Source organism: Falco peregrinus, chromosome Z (genome assembly GCF_023634155.1).
Source record: "Falco peregrinus isolate bFalPer1 chromosome Z, bFalPer1.pri, whole genome shotgun sequence".
Lineage (NCBI taxonomy): Eukaryota > Metazoa > Chordata > Aves > Falconiformes > Falconidae > Falco > Falco peregrinus.
Genome location: NC_073739.1, coordinates 68465050 through 68487486, shown reverse-complemented (window position 1 = coordinate 68487486; position 22437 = coordinate 68465050). Strand labels below are relative to the sequence as shown.

The following is a 22437-nucleotide window of genomic DNA, read 5'->3' as shown; positions in this document are numbered from 1 at the left end:
ACTGCTTATGTACGTCTTTAAACTTTTGAAGTTCAGGTGTCCTTCTGGAATAGCTTTCCCTCAGTCGTGGGGTTTTTTGAGTTGCTTTTTTTTTTTTTTCTTTCTTGTTGTCTGTACCATCACCATTTCATGTCATGACAGCCATAAAGACAACTTTTAGGATTAGGGGCTTTCTGATGCCAAATGATGTTCAAGGATGTAGGTGACAAGAACTCCAAGTTAAAAGATAGGAACCTTAGAAACTTCACAAGTATCTATGTCTGCTGAAGAACCAGAGATGATATTTATATAAGGCAAACATGCTAATTGCTACCAATTGCTAATTACTACCTCAAGAAATGAGGTAGGTAGGTAGTTAATTGCAAATATTATTAAAGGTAGCATTTATTTCATACATCAACTGCTATTTGAAGATGTAGCCTGTTTTCTAAGCTAGTCAGCTAGATTTTTACCACTAGAGTGTATGGGGAGAGGTATGTGCAGAGAAAGCCTGACGATTAGCTCAGACTTTTTGCAGAGCTTGTATGGAGCTACAGATAGGTTTGACAAATCCAACCTTGCATGGCCTGGCAGAAGCAATTTAAAATCTTCTATATCTACTGAAATTTTAACTGCTAGAAGACCTCTGACTAACTGATTCTCAACAAGGCTGGACAGTTATTATCAGAGAAATGTAACTGTGAAAAAGGGGATATGCTTTCAAGTAAGAGTGAAATTTCTGAATTTAATGAAAAGAAACCTTTAATTCTTTATTTTCATCAGAGAGCACCTTCCCTTAAGAGCAGGGTGCAGCACACCGCATATGGCAATGCATAGTTATTACCGTTTGAGTGCGTAGAGCTGAGGATATCCAATTAACTACATTACCATGGGACTAATATACCCAAACTGTGCAACCAATTTAACTGGGGAGAAGATAAAGTTTTTAAGCCCCATTTTCTAATAAGTGTCTACCTTAGTTCCCAGTCATTGAAGGGAATCTCTTCATTAATGCAAGTTTACCCTTGAATGATACAGGTCAACTACCAGCTTAACACAGCTATGAAGCACCTAAAGAAAGCCTTGTAAAATTTGAAAATGTTCAGTATTCTTTTCTTCGTATTTTATGAAGCTGTAGTTAATTCCCCACAATAAACATGACTCTGTTGCTGTTACCCAATGTTAGCCACTCACACATGTGCACCAGACCTTTTCTTAGCTTTTCCTTATTTTCATCATACAATCAAGTATGAATGTTTCATACATAATTTTCAGAAGCTCAGTAAAATGAACATCCATCCTTTTTTACCAGAAGATCTTTTACCTCTACTATAAGCATATACAGCTTTATTAGGAGTATTGATCACATAAGAATTAATTTTACACCAGATTTTTATTGCTAATTCTATGTCCTTTAGGTATTTTTAATGATTGAATGATCGTATTTATAGCATGCATAATTACTTCTCTGCTAAAAAAGAGTGAGACAACTTTTTTTCCAACATGGGCCAAAAAAGGGTCATAATCAGTAAAGAGAGCCTAGCCATGGAAAATTTCAGTCCATACAATAAACTTGAACGGTTGAGAACAAGGAGAACTAGAAGACACTGCAACCTTTTTTATAACATTTTATAATATCCATGTTATAATTATGCAGTAGTTTGTGTGGTTTCTTTTGTTCTACTTACTGTGAGGAAATAATGATTTCCGTGCAAAGTCTTAACCAGAAGATACTTTGATCAAGGTAAGTATACCCTGTGGAGACTGAATGTTTAATTCTTACCCAATGCTAAACTCAAAGTACCACAAAATGCAGGATTCATTAAAAACTTAAGAAATGCAGTAAATACTTATTCTTGAATGATGCAGCTACACTACCTGTGTTGTCACCTCAACATTATAGCCTTGTGCAGATACTGGTACAGAAGATGGTATATCCTGTCCAATATGTGAACAATTGTGTTCTGCCTTTAAAAGGCTCTAGTTTATTATTCATTAGTAACATCAAAAAACCTCTACCTGCACTACCAAACCGCACATACTGAATTGGTAGCTAAAACAGAATTTCAAACTGTTAATTTCAGCAAGTAAAGAAGTGGTGTTTTTAAAGCACTGTGCGTAAGCTGCTGCCACAATTTGGACAGATTCATCGGCAAAAGTCTTCTGGCATTGCCACTGTCCAGTTCTTACTTCTTTTTTTTTCTTTATTTTTTTTTTATCTTCTTCTGAACAACTACTATGTTGCCATCAGAGCAGTGTGCAACCTGATTGTAGATGAGTAAATGTATTTTTCGTATATAATACAGGGAACAAAGAAGACATCCCAAGTGCAGCACGACCACAGCAAAAACAGAAGCCACCTTTTCTGTGAAATTCTATTCTTACTCCATGTTTTTAGTGGCTCATTAATTTTTGAAAGTTTCCATACTTCATCTCTCCTCAGAAGTGCTTTTTGGGTTTTATGCTTGACCAAATTTTCCATGCTGCTCTTAGGCGATAAGAAAAAAGGAAGGTAAGGTGACAGGACTAAGGCAGGGAGGAATGAAGGGAGGAAAAGACAGGTAATTAGAGTGCCATAACAGCAAACTGTTTGTTAATAAAAGAAGATTTTGCAATGGAAGTGTATTAGACTTGATTTATGGAGAAAAACTTTCCGTAAAAGTGGAAACAGATGAAACTGTTTCTGATGTCAGTGATTGATGCATCTGTACATGCTTCTGTTCTTTTAACAAAAAAAAGGTTCCATACTGGCCAAGATTCATGTTTTGACTGTCACTGTACTCTAGGGATAATTCCCATATTTTCCTGTCTTACATGATAGATTTTTACAGTACATTCTCATCCTAACATTTCAAAAGCTACCAAGGGAAGCCAAAGGGTAAACTGGCACAGGCAGTGCAAAAGCCAGAGATCTCCCTTTGCCCACCAAAACACTTAGAAATTCACAATATAACAAAAGGACTCAGGCTACATCTGTCTTAGGGAATCTAATGGGCCCAGGCACTGGAATTCTGTCATCTATAGTGTTAATTTTTTAGAACAATCACGGTTTGGCCTGATTTTGACTTGAACCATCTAGCAATGACCCAGCAATTTTGGGCAGCATTCACCATTCCCAGTCGGCACTTTGTGAGGAGGGAGGCCACTACTGGAGTTTCATAACATGGATGTGGCAAAACTGTGCCAGCTGCCCTCAGAGCCCATGAACAGGCAGGGCAGTTAGTTTCTTATAACTATTTTAACTATAGAACTTGATTGATCTTGGCAATGGATTGCCATGTTTCCCCTTCATAACAAAGAGAAATATTCAATGGTACAGACAATCCATCACAGACCTATCCTCTTCTTATGCCACAGAACTTATTAAAAAAAAATCCAAACAACCTTCATGTATATTTCTAAAACTACAGGTGTCATCCTGCGCTCTGTTTGGTAATATGTATACGTTATTTTTATATATATATATACACATGCAAATATACATTCAGCACCTCTCACCCCATGGCAGAAGATACTAAAAAGCTTTACTTGCTATCACTGAAAAAATGTACAGGTTTCATCACATATCAGATTGCTCCTCCTTTATTCTCGCTTTTTCTTGCTTCTTTTCTCTTTTCCCTGTTTATGCTTTCTTCTCCCTGAATTTTTCAACTTCGTTATTCTCTGAGGTTTTTTTCCTCCTTTCAGTAGAGGGTATCAGCCAACTGGTAACACAAACATCCTTGAGTAGGTCAGACATGAGCACTACCCAACAAAAGACAGTCAGATTTATATTCCCATTAAGCAGCTATTTCTGTTACAGCAAGATGAATGCTGCTTTCCCCCCACACAAGCACCTTGCCAAAGAATATTCCAGCTGTTTCCACACAACAAATGTAACATAGCGTTACATAACAACACAACACAGCACAGCACAGCACAGCACAACACAATATTATAAACCCCCTGAAATGGGAATACAGACTGGAGTTTTAAGAAAAGAGATTTTGTAGTGGCTTGTGTATCATACTCCAGCTTCCTCATCTCCAGTAGAGACCACCCTAACCAAGGATGCTACTTCACACAGTGAAAAACAGCAACTCTCTCTTCACTGGTGACTTCCAGTGGTTTCATCAGCACGGGTGCATGGTCAGCAGTCAGGGAGAGCAGAAAAAACCTTTCACCCAGGACCATTCTAGTACAGCCCCTCTCTTTTAAAGAATTGCAGAAACCCATGAGTTTCACTCAACAATTAAGAACAGGATTTTACTCTTTGACATCCTTGTGTGGCCATGATTCTGACAGACTGGTTCAGACTAGATGTAAATCTGCTTATGTCTTTGTGTCAAACTAATATTAAATTCATTATCCTGGTCATTCATTGACAAGGTCAAATGAGATGAAATGTTACAGAATAGAATCAGAAAGAGCATTTCAACACAGAAACAGCAAAGGCATGAAAAATTTCCATAGCATGAAAAACTCCTCAAATGCTTTAATCTTACCTCCCTGAGGGGATCGTTGAGCTCATTCAAAATGTTTTCTTCATCAAAGATCTTGCCTTGGTAGCGGTGCTCATAGTAATCATGGATTTTCTGGCGCATTTCAGCAGGTAACTTGTGGAATGACATGTACTGTTCCACTTGTTTGTACTGTCAAGACAATTAAAGGAAGAATCAGAAAAAACCCACTTTTTTACTACCTAAAGAAGGCACCAGCAAAATGAAAATTCATTCACGTAGCAAATTAAGCTTTACATATGTTATAAAGATCACATTTTATTTATGTCAGAGAACCTTCACAGAAATATTAATTTAGTATTACTTACGTGACATCACAACTATCAATTGCAGAAACTGCCTTTAGTCGTGATACATGCTGATATCCACATGAATATATAAGTTTTAGAAGCCAAACCTTCACACATGTCACGTGTTCCCTAAATTCCCAGCTATACATAAGTTGCGAAAGTACACCAACACCATTTTTAGCTCATTCCATGCAACAGACAGGGAAACTGTACACAGTGTTTCTCTATGTCTCTAGTGCTACATCCACAGAGAGTTTAAGGTCTGAAATTTCAGAAACTGGATATGTTGTATCAATATGTAACATTAATGTTGTGTATGCTTACAAAGTAGTTGAAGAACAAAGGTAAAAGCTGTGGAGATAATGAACTAGAAAGAATTCCTCAGGAGCAATGATGAAAAGAGAGAAGTGAACTGGGAAAATAGGTATGGTATCAGGAAATAGAAAGTGGGAGAAGAGAAATTCCATGACCCAGGAGACTCAGAGGACCTCACTTCATTTACCATGTGCATTTGGTTTCCTTGTTTCTACTAATCCTCTGTCATGTCTTCTGCTTTGTTTGCTTCTCTTCTTCAGAAGCCTTTTTGGGTAGGGTTTTCAGAAAAGAAAGTCTAGAACTAACATACTCGGAGTTCTACTGTACTACACTGCATGATATATCTGAGATCCACAAAATGGAGAAGATGCCCAAACTGCAAATGGACAACTAGTGCCTGAGCAAGACTTTTGCCCCTCAGACCCTCCATCCTTGTCTCTAAGGCAAGGATAAGGCACTAAGACACAGAGGATAAAACTCATCCCAGGCTTATAGGTGAGTTAAAACTTGGCAGAAATTTGGTTTACATATGTACAACATCTTAATTTAAATTTTTTTCATTAATTTTTTCATGCTTAATTAGGCGCTTTTAACTCTTTTCCACGAAAAAGCCAATGAAGTCTTAATTAGGATCAGAATTTCTGTAAAGCAATTAAATGAATTTATAATACACATTACACTCCCTACAAAATGCAGCACATATTCTTTAACTTATATAATTGAAGACTGCTCCATCCTCTGGAATTGAAATTAGGTTCTGCTTTGCAAAGTGGCAAAATATTAGATGAGACCACATGTACAATACACATTCCACAAATATGAGGTAATTTTGCACAGGACTATTCAAAAATGTACCATGAATATGTAGGCGTGATTTAACCTTTGTATAGCTATTTTGCATCTCCAAAGCAAGACCTCTTCACTCCCATCCTTCAGAAGTAAGATTTATATTTGCATGCTCATCATTTGTTTCTGATATGGAGAAATTTATCCATATATTGTAGGATTGAATCAGAGTTCTAGGTCACCAGAAGACAGATATGCTCTAGCATAAACAAAGTGTTGCTTCTAAAATTAGCCTACTAATCAGTTACAGCTAATCTAGGCACCCATTTACTTAGAGGGAAGGGACGCGAGACTACCCAGTGCTCTATATATCTCACCAAGGTGGTCACATAGTCCCAGCTGCTGTGCAGTGCTTCAGCTTCCCTGCAGCAAAGCCAAGGAGAAGATGCTGCACTGTGCAATGTCCTCTTCATGTCTGTGTCCAGCCCTTCACTGCTGTGGCTTCATGTAAAGATGTGTAGCAGGTGTGTGTCATAGCACACATAGGCAGGGAAAAGACTTTACTATGCTCCCTAGCGTAGGGGCTGCACCACTTTGCTCGATCTTACTTGCATACAAATATGCTTGAGCAACACAAATATAGAGTAATCCTTGGTAATAAAAAATATACTACATTCATTGAGATAGATAATGCTAGTGAGCTGCAAAGCACTTGTACACCAGAATGACCATGAAGAAGTGTATTCATGCTAAAAGCAATTTGCTTTGCCAGCAGTTTACACTGCTCCCTTTCATTAGTGCTATTACTAGGTGCTTTCTCCCACACAAGTGAGTTCTCTTATCTACCAGGGTTTATGCTTACACATAAGAAATTTTAGGGAAACAGAAAAAATAAAACTAGTAGGAATGTAGTGCTTATTACTGGTTTGTCTCAAAATGTTTCCAAATTAATAACACATAGAATAATAGGGACAGCTGCATATCAGCAACATTTTGTAAAAAAATTCAGCAAGGAAGTTAAAGTCTCCCACAATTCCCAGAAATATTTAACCATCTGAAATGTTGTCAAGGTCTCTTTCCATTTCATAATATCTGACTCTGTGAGTGGTCGCTATCCCGTTAATATACCCTGTAACAAAGCTTCTCCTAACCTTTCTCAGTGTGATTTTGACTCATATTCTGTATCATTTATGTTACTGCTCCCTTCTTGACATTCTGTCAGAACATTCATGTGAAGTACTTCCTCAAAACTTCTTATTATTGTTTCACCAGCTAATGTGTTTCACTAACTCAGTCAAAGTAATAATTGGGTTTTTTGTTTCTCAGAAAAGTGACTTCATTTTTCAACCTGCTATGTGTTACTGGGAATTTTGAGGGTTTCCCAGATTAGTTGTCACTGTGGTGTGTCACATGCCAGTGAAGAATATGAAGTATTCTTCATGTCACGTAAAGAATATTTTCTCTGTGGGTACCACAGATATCAATAAAGGCTGGAAACTGATAAATTTTTCACTTTTAAATAACCATACTGATTTTTGTTATTGGTTGTTGGTTGGTTTTGTTTTCTTTACTCATAAAAAAGAAGGCTAATAAAAAGAACTGAAATATTTTCTGGGAAAAGATTACATGTCAAAAAGGTTTAAAGATTCTCATTAGCACTGTGAATCCCTTGAATAAAAATGAAAATTGAATGGCTTCTTCCTCTGATTTTTCTAAGTGTCATTTTACATATGAAGTTGATCAAACTGTCAGTGAAGTTTTCTCAAAACTGTATTTTAACAATATTTAAAAGAGCTGTAACTGATCCTAAGTTATTCATCAGACCTGACACTTGAACCTGCATTTTCGTATGTGAGTGGAATAATTTATTTCTAATGACTGTTCTCGCCACACTGTATCCTGTGTCTTTTCCATTCTAGACTGAAAATTTTGGTTTGCTTTAGAGGTTTTATGTGGTTTTGTTTGGTTTGTTTGTCTTTTGTATTGGTTATTCAGAAAAGAGATGTCTTAATTCCACATTCACAAAAGCTCCTCTGGTGCTTTTCTTACATCTGTGTGAAATAACTTTCAGAGATAGCAAGTTCCCTCAAACCTGACTTTTCTTTTTTTTTTTTTTTAGCTTTCTTATGCCACATGAGTAGCATCAGACTACATTCAAAATATAAATTACTGTATTAAAACTTTCTTTTTTGGTTTCAAATTGCCTTTCCATCCTTGCTTCTGAATGACACCAAGGAGCACTTGATTTTCCAGGGAGGACTACTTAATAAAGGACTCCATGTGTGCACATCTAAAGGGATGTCAGAAGCCTCTAAAGGCAACAGCAAACTAAATCAAATTCCAGGGTTCTGAGGAGAGAAATAAGAGGAATACAGGCTATTCAGCAAAGCCTGCAATGGATGAAGACACAGCAAGACAAAGGAAAGCTAAGATAAACTTTTTAAAATGAGAACATCATTGTTTTGTCTAATGTTATTACTCCCAAGTATGAGTTTGTTTCCATAAAACCCTAAATACGTACCAATTAACCTCAATATGTTTTCTGGTAATCAAATGGTTTCAGACTGCTTAAAAAAAAAACTTCTTAATGCATAATGATGTAACTGACTGCAAATAATTAAAAAGATTGTCATCTTTTCCTGGATCAGCTGGCTTATACTCTGAAATATGGGCATCACAAGCCTTCTGATCCTACTTGATGGTATTTTAAATGCTTTTATTATCCATACAAATAGCTATTTTTGTGTCCCACTGTGCTTCTATATAATCTACACTGGTTTTGGCCTGTACAAAGATTATTTTATTTTTCCACTTTAATTTTTCTGTCTCTCAAAATCATCATAAGTTGTGTTATGTTTTCATAGAAGTAAACAGTATTTTTGAATGCTGATGCTGTTTTTCAAACCTGTTACAACTGTGTGTTCCTGGCCTTTTCAGAATCTCCCTGAATGGAAGAAATACTGTGCTGCTGACAATTCCTCACCTCTTTTTTAAGGTAAATATTGAATTGTTTATCCTAAAATGAGTATGTATACTAATGTGATTTATATATGGCATTACCATAATGTCAGTAATTTCTATCCTAGTGTGTTATATTCATTACTGATATGAAAATGCCTGTAAATGCTACACAAATAAAAAAAATTGCTGAAATAGGCAAGAGCTAAGTGAATTTCAAAGTAATATTTCACAGATTTTTACTGCAAAGCACCATCAAGTAATGACTTTTTCCTATTGTTTCAACCATAATCTTATTCATGGGCTCCTTATATGTAGCAAAATTTTCCTACTGTGCCCCTCCAGCAAAAGGTGAGTAGTATGACATGGATCATATGAGGTCCTTAGTAGAGTTGGTTAGGAAAACTGCAGTCATCCTTTGAAAAATAAGTATGGCAAAAGGCAAAGGAGAGGAGTCAGGTCTTTCTCATAATGATTTGTATCTGAATCAGGGAACTTATTTTAAAGTATCCCAATACAGGCAATATCCCAACGAAACCAGCTATATGGAAACCTGAACAGTGAACAAGATATTTTGGTACATGTGTTGAGCCTACCAGGTCCTTTCCTTATAGTGTTTCATAACTAGTAAGTTGCCCCTTTTAACTTAAAATTTTCTGATAGTCCTAATAATCTTTACAGGTCAACATTTAATCCTTGACCCAATAAAACATGCAAACATATGAAATACATTAATAATATCAGTTAAAAAACACGAAACCAATGACATTAACATACAGTACCTGAACCTGGTCACACCCAAATTACCTGAACACCTTTCAGCAAAAAATGCCAGTCAGATTTTTCCAAATTACCAACACTCAAGAACTTCAATAACTGACTAGTTTTTCAAAGAACCCTGGTCCCTGAACCTTCTTTTGAAATTCCATTTCAAATGATATGCCTTTTGCACTTTGGACAATGATTTTGTCCTTGGCAGTAGAGCCTCACTTCTAGGAAATTTCCTCCCAAAACCCTATAATAAATAGCAAATATTTTTATGTTCAGGTTCTCTTTTGTTTTATCACAAATGTAATCCTGACCCTTAAAGTACATTAATAAAGTATTTTATGTTAGAATCACATATAGATAGGCTAGGGAAAAAAAACCAAAAAAAAAAAAAAAAGAGGAAAGAGCACTTTACTGGATGTTTATATCCAGTCAAGAGCACAGCCTCACAAATACAAACTTTTCAATGAGGTGTGTCAAAAAAAAAAATATCCTATATACTAATGACAAACGTAAAAAGAAAACAGAGATCATTTGTAAAATTCTTCTGTAAATTGTGTCCCAGAATTTAGATACAATAAACTCCTCAGTATTCTTAAAATGGTTTGAAAATGCTTGCCTGCCATGTATAAAAGAAGAATCTGAGCAGTATTATAATTTGTAGGACATTTAACTCACTGAGAAGGAGCAGAAAGGTGAGAGGAAGCAATCTGATCAAGGTGAAGCCTTTCTAAGTAATGAAGAAATTTAAAAACTTTGGTTATCAGAATAAGAAAATGAATGCTACAGGGAGGCACTGACAACTCTTAGTTATCAAATGCCAGGTAAGGATTTTATAATTGTGTTTCAGATTCCTTATGGAAAAAAGTAGATGGGAACTCTGCATTGGAAGGGCAATACATGATGCTCTCGTTGAATCAAGGTAAGGGAAAGTAGTTAGTATGCCAACACATCATAGAATACCAACTGGAAAAATGCACTATAAAGTAACAGAACTGTCTGACGTATAAAATTCTAATAAGGCAATATAATTAGAAAATTTCTCCTCTGTCTAACTTTTTAATATTGACTAGACCCATGATTGAGGTGACTGTCAGTTATCTTACCTGGAAGAGCATATGACATTTCAAAAACCAGCTCATCTTAGGTTTTCAAGTAAGTGTTGAATAAAAAGGCACATCCCAAATATTTTCATATTACTCAAATAGCTTTTTCTTGGTAGAATGTTTCTATAAACACACAGTTTACAACGTAACAAAACAATTTTCCAGTATTTTCTAATCCCTGTGAAAGTTCAGTGGTTTTACACGTCCAAAGTTCAAATGTAATTCCTGCACTTTCCACAAAATATAAGCAGGCAGCATTGATTTCAAAATCCCTTTTCTCTGTGCTATTGTGCTGTAAAGCCTTCAAATGAGCTGAAGGAATCAAGTAGCTTTGCCTCTTCTCTTGTCCTTTACCTTGCTGGGAACATGATTTTATTTACTGTTTACAGATTATTTTTTTTTCTTTCCAGTGAAGAAAAGGGTGAAAAACCTTCTGAAGTGGTTTGTGGTGAGAGCGGGGTGGAGAGGGTGAGGGTGGGGATGGTGAGGGGAGAGGGAAACGTTTCAAACCTTCTGAACACTTAACGTTGTCTCAGTCTGACATGAATTTTCTTATTCATGGAATTTTAGGCACCTCACCTCTCCACAGGTGGTACCAGGCAGACCACCTTTCAGGAAAAGAGGGAAGATTCAACAGAGATCACAAGATAAAGAACAGGAGGGGTGGCATTTGCAATTTTTTTTTTAAAGCAAACACAGTTTAATACAGAAGTTATCCAAAACAAAATGTAAAATATTTTAAGCTAAAGCAAAATTATGCATTTTGGTTGTTTGGGTGGGGTTTTTTTTGTGGAAAATGGATATAATTTTCTTGGATTGTGGAAAGGTTAATGGCTTTGGTGGAAAATTTTGCTTTGTGGAAAGTGTGTTTTGTATTAAAAATATCCACATCCCGCTCAAGCAGCACTAACACATAGCTCTGGAGATAATGAGAGCTGTATGGACACAGACAGAACTGAACAATGAGCATGCATTTGGAAAGAATCGCAGCTGGGGAGGGGCTTTGCCATATTAACTACCTGAGTGGTTTTATTGCCTCTTTCTCAAAATTACTCAAATGCATAAGTGGACTTGGAAAACCGATAATAATGGAATTACACAAATTATTAAATATGCCAGAAACTTCAATTCCTAGTTAAAAATGAAACATATCAAAATAACATTCTGGTTTACAATTCACGAAATATCTGTAATGTCTACTATGCTTAAATGTGGTATTCAACAGAATGTTCACTTGTAACTCATATTACATTGACAAAGGAATTTAAAAAATGCAAACTGAAGTTTCATCTGAGCAAAAATTCACAGGCATTTCATTTTTAAGCAATATATTTCATTTGTTCAGATTCCATTCTGCAGCATCTGCAGGGTAACCCCATGTGCAATGAATAAGTGCTGAAAGAATATAAAGGGGAACAGTTTTTCTTCTTATGAAAAAAGAATAACATCACTTTTTAAAAATACTCTTTCAGCAAAATAAACTGTTGAAGTTAAAGAGATAAGATTTGCAAAATTCTGTGCAAAGACCACATAATGAAAATTCCTAACTTCCATTTAAAGATACTATTTTGAATGAAAACATTGTGTATTTTAAAGAAGCCACTTTTCTAAAACACTTTACTAGCTGTTTCAATTAAATTCCATATAATCTATTATGCAATGCTATGAAAATGGTATGTACAAATGGCATGTTGTGTCCACCCCCCAAAAAAAGAATGTGTAATTTTGTATGGCACATTTACTCCTTTTTTGTGATATCTATTTTTCTCTCATAGGAAATAAATTATTCAGCTTTTTTCACTCAATCACTTGAGAAATTGGATAATAGATTCTTTACAAGTTTTTAAAATTATCTCTTAAGCCAGTATTCCATAGTTCTAACTCACTAGCTGAGCTGAATGGTTGTATGTCTAAACACAACATTATATTTCTTCTGCTTGTGGAATGAATAATCTAATCTGTATAAATAAAAATCATGCCTGAAAAAAATCCCTGAGGCTTGATCCTCCCAGGAAGAATTTTAATAACATGAGACACAGAAAGCAACAGCAGGCTATACTTTTTTCCCTTGGCAAGAACTTCCAGCCTAACTTTGTCAGTGGGTTATTTGTTAAAATAATAATAAAAGACATTAAGTTACAGATTAATGGGAAAGGAATGAGAAGAATTGTATAGCTTATATTTATTAATGGCTATTTAACAGATTTTCGATTCAATTTTCTCTTGTCACATTTATTCTGAGAACCTGGTATTTTTCTCTTCTTTAACTCCTTAACATGTCACCAGCTGCAAGCATTACTCCTGACACACAGTGGTTTAAATGAGGTAAAACCAGAATTTCTGCTCACAATAGATGGGGAACCCCTATTTTTGGCCCAGTCATTGTTTGACTGTGAGAGTCTGGACAGGGCACATAGATTTGCAGGATGCTGTTACACATATCTTTCCCATCTCAGACTACAAATGGTGCTACAGAATGAATCTGTCAGCTGGGTGATAAAAGGTCTCCCAAGTTATTATCTCTTCTCTGCAGTCGTTGTCAGTCATAAAATCCATTCACCAACTGTTTCTTTGCCTTGATTCACAGTTAGAGAACCCAACAATAATATACTGGGTTTGCTGCTCTGTATGAGCCATGCTGATACCTCTAGCCTGGAGCTGCAGCTACCAGCTGCCAGAATACAGAGGAGAACATGATCGCTGGCCAGCTGTCTTCCACAGGAAGGCAACCCTACCTCCCTAACAAGGATTCCTCATTAATGCAAAGCCCTCATATTATGCAAAGACAGCACAGGCCTAAGCTCTTGCCTACTACCCTTGGCTAAACACCTGAATGGTTCTTAGATTACTGAAGGACAGAAAGGAAAGAAAGGTCAAAACCACCCTCCCAAGCTATAAAGAATTTGGGATAAATATTCCTAATGTGTTTAAGCTCAAGTTCTATTCAGTTTCACTGAACATTTAAAAGGATTATCTTCAGTAGCTGCCACTGCTATTTGCAGTGCTTGTTCTCTTCCATATGAAAACAGCTTTTTCTTCTATGTAAGAGTGGACTCACTGATTCTGTCCTAATATTAAAAATAATCTCTCTAGGCTCCTGCTTTATACTCAGTAGAGGGATGCAGCTGGTTTCCATGCACTTGGCCAAAGGCGACTCTCGTTCTTCACTGGGAATTCAGCCAGGGATCAAGAAACATTGCTGTATCCCTTGTAAGAGTTACTGTACATCTGGTATTTGTACAGTTCATCCTTTTAAAATCCTTCTCATCCTAGCCTTAACTGGGACTATTAGGAAAAGAAAGGTTTTGCATGTTGAAATACTTCCATCTTTCAAATGGGGACAAGACTCAAATCCCTGTCACCCTCTTTTATGTATTCCCTCAACCACACTGAAGAAAGGAACAACTTCCATTCCAAAAAACACCTCTTTTTTATGTGCAGTCCTCTGGCCTACGTCGGCAGGTTATTTCATGAGCCAGCTGAACTTTTGATATGACTGTTGAGGCACCGAAGGACAGTCTTTAACCGAGTATTTGGTCAAACTTGAAGTTAGCACTAACGTTAACATTTACTCATAGGATGATTATCCATAGCTGTATATACCAAAACTGAGTAAGCACAGGTGGTTCTGAAATGACCAGAGATCTGATTGTATTCCAAATAGACACCAAACAGTGAACTTGCAATCAACCATCTGGCTATCTTATTTCAGTAGTGGCAAAGTAATAAGCTCACCTGTTCATCCCACAGTCACTGAATGGCTGAATACACTATGAATCCAGAGACATTTCTACAATCTGCTTTCTACACTGCTACTCTGCTTAGCATACAGGTATTTTCACAGAAAGAAAAAAAGTCTATAATCAAACACAGATCAAAGTAAAAAGTAAGGTTCATGCTGAATGTTATAATATGTTCACTTTTATAGGTCTTTATCATCAGATGGACTTGAAGTGATTTGTTTAGCCTAAAAGCTATCATCTGTTTATCTATTTTTCACTAATTACCCCCCAAAGAGTATTGTTGCATGCAAGAATGCTTTAAGCTGTCATTTTACTTACATGCAGTAATTAAACATTTCCTTTCAATTGCCACATTATTGTTCTTTTCAATTAGTGTAATTAAGAAATTAATTAAGTTATAGTGAATTTTCTGAATAGGATTTGTTTTCTTAGTCTGTTATTCATCTTGCACAAATTTACTTTTTATTGTGTTAAAAGGGGAAGGAGAGAGAACGATCATGAAAACCATGCTCAGTTCTTCTCTTCATAGAGGTTATGACAGAATTCTGATTTAATTAAATGACTATCAAAGCCCCAAGGCTTGAAAAGTGTATCTTCATGCTACTATAGGTGAAACTGTATTGAGTCTATGGCAGGTTGATTTTTTTCTCTTAATGAGAAAAATACTGTATAGATGACAGTTTATTTAAAAATATCAGATATGCTGTAATGGTCTACTTAAAGTTTCCAGTTTCAAGGTGAAATTTAGTACCTATCCAATCATTTTGTACAATTTTCCTTATCGTTTGAATGCTTTGGATTCCATTTTTTTCCTTTCAATTTACCTGTGCCAGTAAAAGAGAATATACCTTAAAAGTGCCTGGAGTGAAGAGAAAGGAGGCAGAAGGAGTTATTCCCCACATGCACTCTGGGGGAAGCGGAGAGTGAGGAAGATCAGCTCATCTGTGCTCAGACACTTCTGCAGTTCATTTCTGAGCAGGAGCAGCAGTCTGCACAGCTCAAGGCCCTGTGGCAGGGACGATTGTCCCTAGGCATTGAATACATGCTGCAGCTACATTTGATACTGACTCTGAACACAGGGTGACAATTGTCAATTCCTTGTTTTCATTTGAATGAATATTTTTGAGAGATGCATTTTGGGAGTGCCTATCAGAAGCAGTGGTTTCCTGTGGCACGAGCTTCACCTCTCCCCATTGATCCTGCAATACAGAAACACAGCATAATGCTAATTTTGGTATGTGCTACAGTGCCTTTAGCTAAATGGGTATGCTTAGTTGTTAGCGTCTCACCCACAGGAAATCCAGTTATTTCAAGAAGCAATTTGAAGTAACAATTTAGAAACAATATTTAGAAAAGGAATATAGAAAAAGGTATAATTAGGTTGAATTCATGTAACTTTGTATCTATTGCTTAATAGCTGTAATGAAAATAAGTAATGTTATTAGCAGCATAGTTGTTACATCAGCTTGGTGTTGTGCCAACAGCTACGCTACTAGCAGCATCAGCACAAGCAAGACAGAAACACTGGCACAATACAACTGCTGATCCTGGAAAGTCTGGCTCTAATAAGACCTAATAAGACCAAAAATCTGTCTTGAGTTCAAAAAACAGTTCTTTTTGTATTAACTAGTTGAAATTGCCAATTCATCAAAAATAATTTCCTTTTAAATGGACTTGCATGTAATTAAGTTTATTGTGCATAGGAAGGTCTGTCCAAAACTACAGGGAGAGACAGAGTTTCTTCAGTAAACAAAGATGGTCCAGTTGCTCAGTTATAGGATGTATTACTTTTCTTGACCTCTGATCAGAGAACTGGCCTGCCCTCATTTCACAGCAGTGTCCTAATGATGAAGAAATGGTTCTTCTAGGCTGGGCATATCTCAGCGTCTTTTTTTGCTTTGCCTAATAAGCATGTATCAAGACAGAAAGTTCTCTTATTCTTCATAGGGGTAGAAACAGCAATGCAGATGATCACATTTCACCTTGTTTTTCCAATAAAGAATAACCTCTTACACAGAAGCAAGGTGGTGGGAAACACTGACAAAGTCTCATCCCACGCAGATGCTATCGTGGGGAATAAAAGTCAATTAATCAGCCTCCTTGCAGGCATTTCATGTGAAAACACCTGAGTCAGTGTCAGACAGCTGCAGTACAAAGACTTTTTTAAAGAACCATGGAAGCTTAGAGGAGACCAGAAAACCTCTGCTTTGAGCAGTTAACCTCATAAATACTATTATTACTTTATGATTTCTTGTTTAACATATACAGTCTGAAACCTTCTTTCATATTTTATTTGAGCATACACCTTGTTACTGCATGATGATCTCAAGGAGATCTAGATATTATAATTTATTTTTTAGATAATGTATAATTGTTTGTCAGACTGTTAAATCTGCAGCTTCACCTGAATCACTGAGGTTAACACACAACATCACACAATATTCACGAGCCTCAACCTTCTGCCACAAACTGCTCTTCTTCTTCATGTTCCCAGGTGCTGTGTTTCATTCATTCTTAGAAAATATCTGTAATCTTCTTATCTTCTCCTTACCTAATCTTTACCTAGTCTTGAAGTGTAAACACTTCAGAGACATCCTCAGGGAACTGAATTTATGGCAGCTGGAGGCTTCTCTGATAAATGACAGCCATGGCAGTAAAGAATACTCCAACCAGCCTTTTGTACTACCTTGAAAAGCATTATAGACCTGATGGTTTTGGAGGAATACCTTTGAGTGACAGGATCTATCCTCTTCTATTCCAGAATTGTGGAACTTACTAGGTACAGAAAAAAATTACTAAGTTTTAACAAGACTTGAAGTTAATCCTTTAATTACAATAAAAATGAGGAATAAGAGAGCTAGAAAGCCTGTCAAGGATAGAAAAGCTAATGAAGCACATTCTGCAAAGAACAAATTTTAAGACAATTTCTGACTTTCTTAAAACAGACTAACAATTTTTGTGATATTACTGGTTGTGAAGGAATAGTTTAATTCATCAACCATTCAATCATCCAAATGCACCAAATCTTACATAAAGGGTAAGTCTTATTTATTATTCTCCAATAAGACAGACAAAAAGATGTTAGTAATAGTGGATTACTTCCCACATCTCTATGGAGATTTAACTCTCAAGCAAATGATGATACTGTATTTCCTTGCTGATCACTTCTGCAGAAACACTCAGGGAAAGTGTTTTATTCAATATAGCCAGGTTCATCTAAAGGTGAAGTCATAAAGCTTTAAATGCTACAGTAATAATGGAAGTTCTGTCAAATAATGCCCTTACTTTCTTTTTTTCCTTCTTCCATAATGAGAAGGAGAAATATAGAAAACAGAGAGAGCTTTGGAGAAGCAGACAAAACATCTAAAAAAGGTTATGAAAAAATATGAAAGTAGTAAAAGGCAAGCAAATAAAAAATTCTACAAACAATCCTAAATGAGAGACCTAAGGCTTACTTATACTTCCTTTGACTTAACAGAAATCAGATGTACAAAATACATATCTATTTCTTCCCATCTTAAGTATTTTTAGGAGCAATCTGCTCAGCATCTGAAATCTTAGCAAAATTTACCTTCGTTTTAGAGGACAATAAAGAGCCTTTGTTTCCACTGCAAGAGAAGCAATTTGCACTAGTACCACTGGCTGTGGGTTTGATAGACTCCAACAGCTATTGTTTCACATGTGCAACTGATAATCTAAGTCCACTTTTATTCTGAACTAGTACTGCAAACATCATTACAGGCACTGACAGTGGCATCCCATTGAAAGGCTTCAGTGCAGGACCCCTGGTGAAGCCAACCTGACACCTGTGCAGCCCTGTTGAGAAGGGTCTTTCCAGGTGGGCAATGCAAAGTGTTCAGTTTTGTTTAAAAGAGATTTTGTTTTGTTTTGAGAAGGGCTTTTTTTTTTTTTTTTTTTTAATAAGCATGCAATAAATACATAAAAGTTCACCAGGGCCCTTTTCAGTCTCCTAGAGACATCAAAAGGCAAATTTTGTGCAATGACCATGAAACTGTATGGCAACCTTCCCAAGAAGACAGTAGTGCATGCCCTATAGAGAAAGCAACACAGGCTATGTGAAAAACACAGATAACAAGCTGCTAAGGCAAGGAAATGCTTTTTGTTTGTATTTTGTTTCTCAACTGACTGTGAAAACAGAGCTAGAAAAATTTTTAATTGTCTTCACAACAAATATATTTTAAAGCTGCATAGACAGCGAAATACCATTTTGAGTAGTCGTAATCAAATCTAGCACATGAGCATTATGATGCCAAATGCTTCAGTTAAAGCTTCAGTATTATGTAATAACCTTGCTATAAATGCTGCCTGTGGTAACCTAATGATCTTAAGGGCTAAAGCAGCAGCCGTGTCAAGTATAAGGTGGCATTTCCTTCTGGTTTTCACATCTGATACTGTCATTTTCTCAAACTGATAGTCAACACAGAAGCCCTCTCTGCCACCCAGGGAAAGTATAAGTTACATGCTATGTAAGTTATGAAGTTAAACTCTGTTTTGAGCAATTCTGTGCCTTTAGCCCTGGTATGACATAGAAACCCAGGCCAACCCACTGAGGAACTGTCTTCAGCCACTGCAGATAAGAGACAGCTCATTTTCTTTGCCTGCCACGGGATTGTTCCTTACTCTGTTCACAACTGTACTGCAGATTTAAATGTCATATGCAATGGGGCATACACCTAATATTAATGGATATGCCACAGTACAATGCTTTCATTATCCACTTTTTTCTCCTTTTCCCTGCTTTGTCACATTGTTCTATGTAATTACACTGCTGCACCCTCCCTCAGGAAGCTCTCACTTCATTGGCATAAGTGGCACAGCATCCTTCAGAAAATGAAAGCTTTCTTTTCCTGCCATGGCAAGAGTGGTGGAAGGTTTAGATGGTCTTCTCTAAATCCAACAAAACAGATGGTTTCTGAGAAGGGTTTTGAGGAAAAAGAGAACAAATATTCTCTGTCAGACGCAGATACTGCCTTGGACACAGGCATAGGGATAGGGGGGAAGACTGGTAGACTGAGAAGCTGTGAAAGAAAATAAAGCTGAGGTAAAAACAAGAGAGTTAAGTTTTATAGCAGTCCCAAATAATTTCTGGGGTTGGCACTGTTTGGCAAGGTTACGTTGTTGTTTGCTACCTTCCCCAAATCACGCACTCCTACAGAGTAAGAGCCAGCTTCTAAAGTATTTTGCAAACAGGAATTTAAAACACAATCTTTCAGCAGCAAAGACTTATGTTTTAATTTACTGAGTTACATATACCAGTGGTTTTATCGTGCCATTGCTTTTTAGTCACTCACTGATTTTTACAGTTTTGCTTTAAAATCAATGGCCCAATATAGTCCACTAGCATTTTTAATCTCTTTTCCCCTTTCTATAGTAGTTCATTTACTTCCTTTCAGTATTTTTTAATAGAGAAACTGTTTGAACACTAAATACTGTTTGACTTGCAGGTGCACCTGATAGAGCAGGGATTATTAACTGATCTGGTCTCTGCCCATGAAACCCAAAGTCATGCAACCAGCTGACCAGGTGATGTGAGATTGTGTCCAGGTAATTATTACCACTGATTATTTTCACTTTGAGTCTCTTCTGTTACTTTATTTGCACTGTCCACTTACAAAAGCTACTCATGCTCCAAGTAAGTGGGGGAAATGCATGTGGAAATAAAAGGCTCGACTGTATCCCTTTGGCCCAAAATCAGAGGGCATGATAAATTGCTTCCAAATTTCTTCCAGACAAGGTCATGTACTGTGCAATGGCAGGCTCTTCTCAGCAGATTAATTCAAGGGCCATCAACAAATCCCTCATTATGAGGTCTTATGCCGATCCCAGTTCTTCTATAAAATAAGACAACAGTCTCTCCACCTGATGCAGCCCCAGTTCTTTCCTCTCCTTCATGCCTCCCTGCTTCAAACTTCACATATCCTTTGGCTCCTGCTACTTCCAGCTGCTTTTTTCCTCATAGGCACTGCATAGGAAAAAGTCACAGATGCCTTTCCACTACCTCTGTTACCCTGATCAGTCATCTTTTGGGGGTCTCCATCTCAATTTTCTCTTATGTTAGCCTTTTGAGCTGCCTCTGATGGTGTTCCAGGCCATGTCCATCCTCTGATGCTGCCTGATGCTGCCCAAACAAGGACTGAAAAACTTCTGAGGCTGTGCAGCAGTGAAGCAGCAACAAAGAGATCTAAACTCTTCTGCCAGGTGATTGCCTGCTCCTTTCACTTGCTTACCTTCTCAGCAATGTCAGGGAAAACAGAAAGTCCTATGCCAAAAAAAAAAAATAATAAACAAATATAGGCAGGTGTCTTAATCAGGGGAATTAACTCATTAACTCCATTAAACTCTGGTTATCAGCTCCTATCAAATGTCTAATAATAAACATCCAAAGACTTGCCTTCACTTATCTTTTTAAAATCGCTCAGTGTTTTCTTAAAAACTTCATAAAATTATTTTTACGTTTACATTACATTCTGCAGTGAAAAAATATGTTCGGCCAGCTCTGCCTGAATATAAAGAGGCATCAAGCACTACCCATAATAAAAGACAACTGATGAGCAAATAATTTTTCTGGAAGGAGATCATATGAAAATGACATTTCCCTAAACTCAAACTGTACAATGTGAACCTATAGCATTGTGCATTTTCATGAAAAGATCTGCTTTCATTATACTTTTAGCAAATATTTAGTGTTTAGAAACATGTTCTAAAGGTTTTGAATATTTTTTTGAGTTTATTGCAGAAATCTTCTGGAAAAGGCAAATCTAGTGCATTTTATAAAAACACGTGGAGATTAAAATATTTTACTTCTATATTCATTACTGAGTCTTTACCAGAGTTTTCTTGAATTAGTGTTACAATATATTTGTGAGGTTAGTAACCACCTGTACAAAACGGTTAATTTAGCATACAATAGAATACGAAGGACTGTTTAAAACATTTTTTCCAGAGAAAAGGTTTCAGTTCTACTGTTATCCTCTGCATTCCAAAGCATTTATAAATATTGCATGTCTTAGCTATTGAAATTATTATGTTTTCAAAGCAGACATGCTTTAATTACTCACGCTTCAAGAAACAGGGTGAGGTCAGGAGATAATTATTATTTAAAAGTCAAGATAAAAATAATTAATCCTTCTTTCTTCCCTTCCTCCCTAACAAGGCAAAGGAAAAAAAAGAATTTGCACAGCAATGATTACTTTCTCACTTACAATATTATATTAGATAATATTGAGTGCCATTTCCTTCTACACATACAGGACACAAGCATAGTCATTCTAGTGTAGCTGGGATAATTACTACCAGTTATATCTATGGGGTGTGAATCACACAGTTTTCTCTTGTTAAACAAGATTTTTTCTTGTTTAACTCTCTTTAAACAAGAGTTTTCTCTTGCTAAAAAGTAACTTGTGTTCTATTTGAACAAAGACTTTGAAAAACAAAAATTAATTATTTGTTGTTTCCCTTTTTTTTTTTTAAATATCTATTTAACGTGTAACCCTTTGATAATTATGTGAAAAGACAGCAGATTGTGTGAAAAAAATTGGCTTTGGTATAACTTCATGCCTTCACAGCTAATTTTAAAAAGACATCATGAACATGGCTGAAATTGTAATGAGCTTGCTCTACAATTTCATATAGAAAACTGTTAGAAACCTAATCCATAATGCAAGACAGCAGCACATTTTGTAAGTAAATTACCCACAACACAGCAATAAATCAAAGTATCTGTCATTTTAGAAGCAGTGGGAGTCTATTACAGTTTGGCACAGGTATGATGCAGCTGGGTGGATAGCAGCTGTCTTGCACAGTACCTGCTACTGGGAGAAACCAATTGCCTTTTTAGAAATGCAAGGCAAAAATAACGAGCCCAAGTACCCCAGTAAGACTGACCATAATGAGAAGCTGCAGTACAGTAACGAAGTAGCAGGACAAAAGAGGACAGCAGTCAAGTGAGAATGTTCTGACTGATTCATATTCC

General features: G+C 36.5%; 1 protein-coding gene across 1 annotated transcript in view; it reads right to left on the bottom strand.

Moving 5' to 3' along the window:
• The window catches only part of HCN1 (hyperpolarization activated cyclic nucleotide gated potassium channel 1), a 195194-nt gene that overhangs the window by 38602 nt on the left and 134155 nt on the right, over window positions 1-22437 (bottom strand). Inside the window, exon 5 of the mRNA XM_055791664.1 lies at window positions 4464-4610. Coding sequence (XP_055647639.1) covers window positions 4464-4610 — 147 coding nt within the window. The remainder of the gene's footprint in view (window positions 1-4463; window positions 4611-22437) is intronic.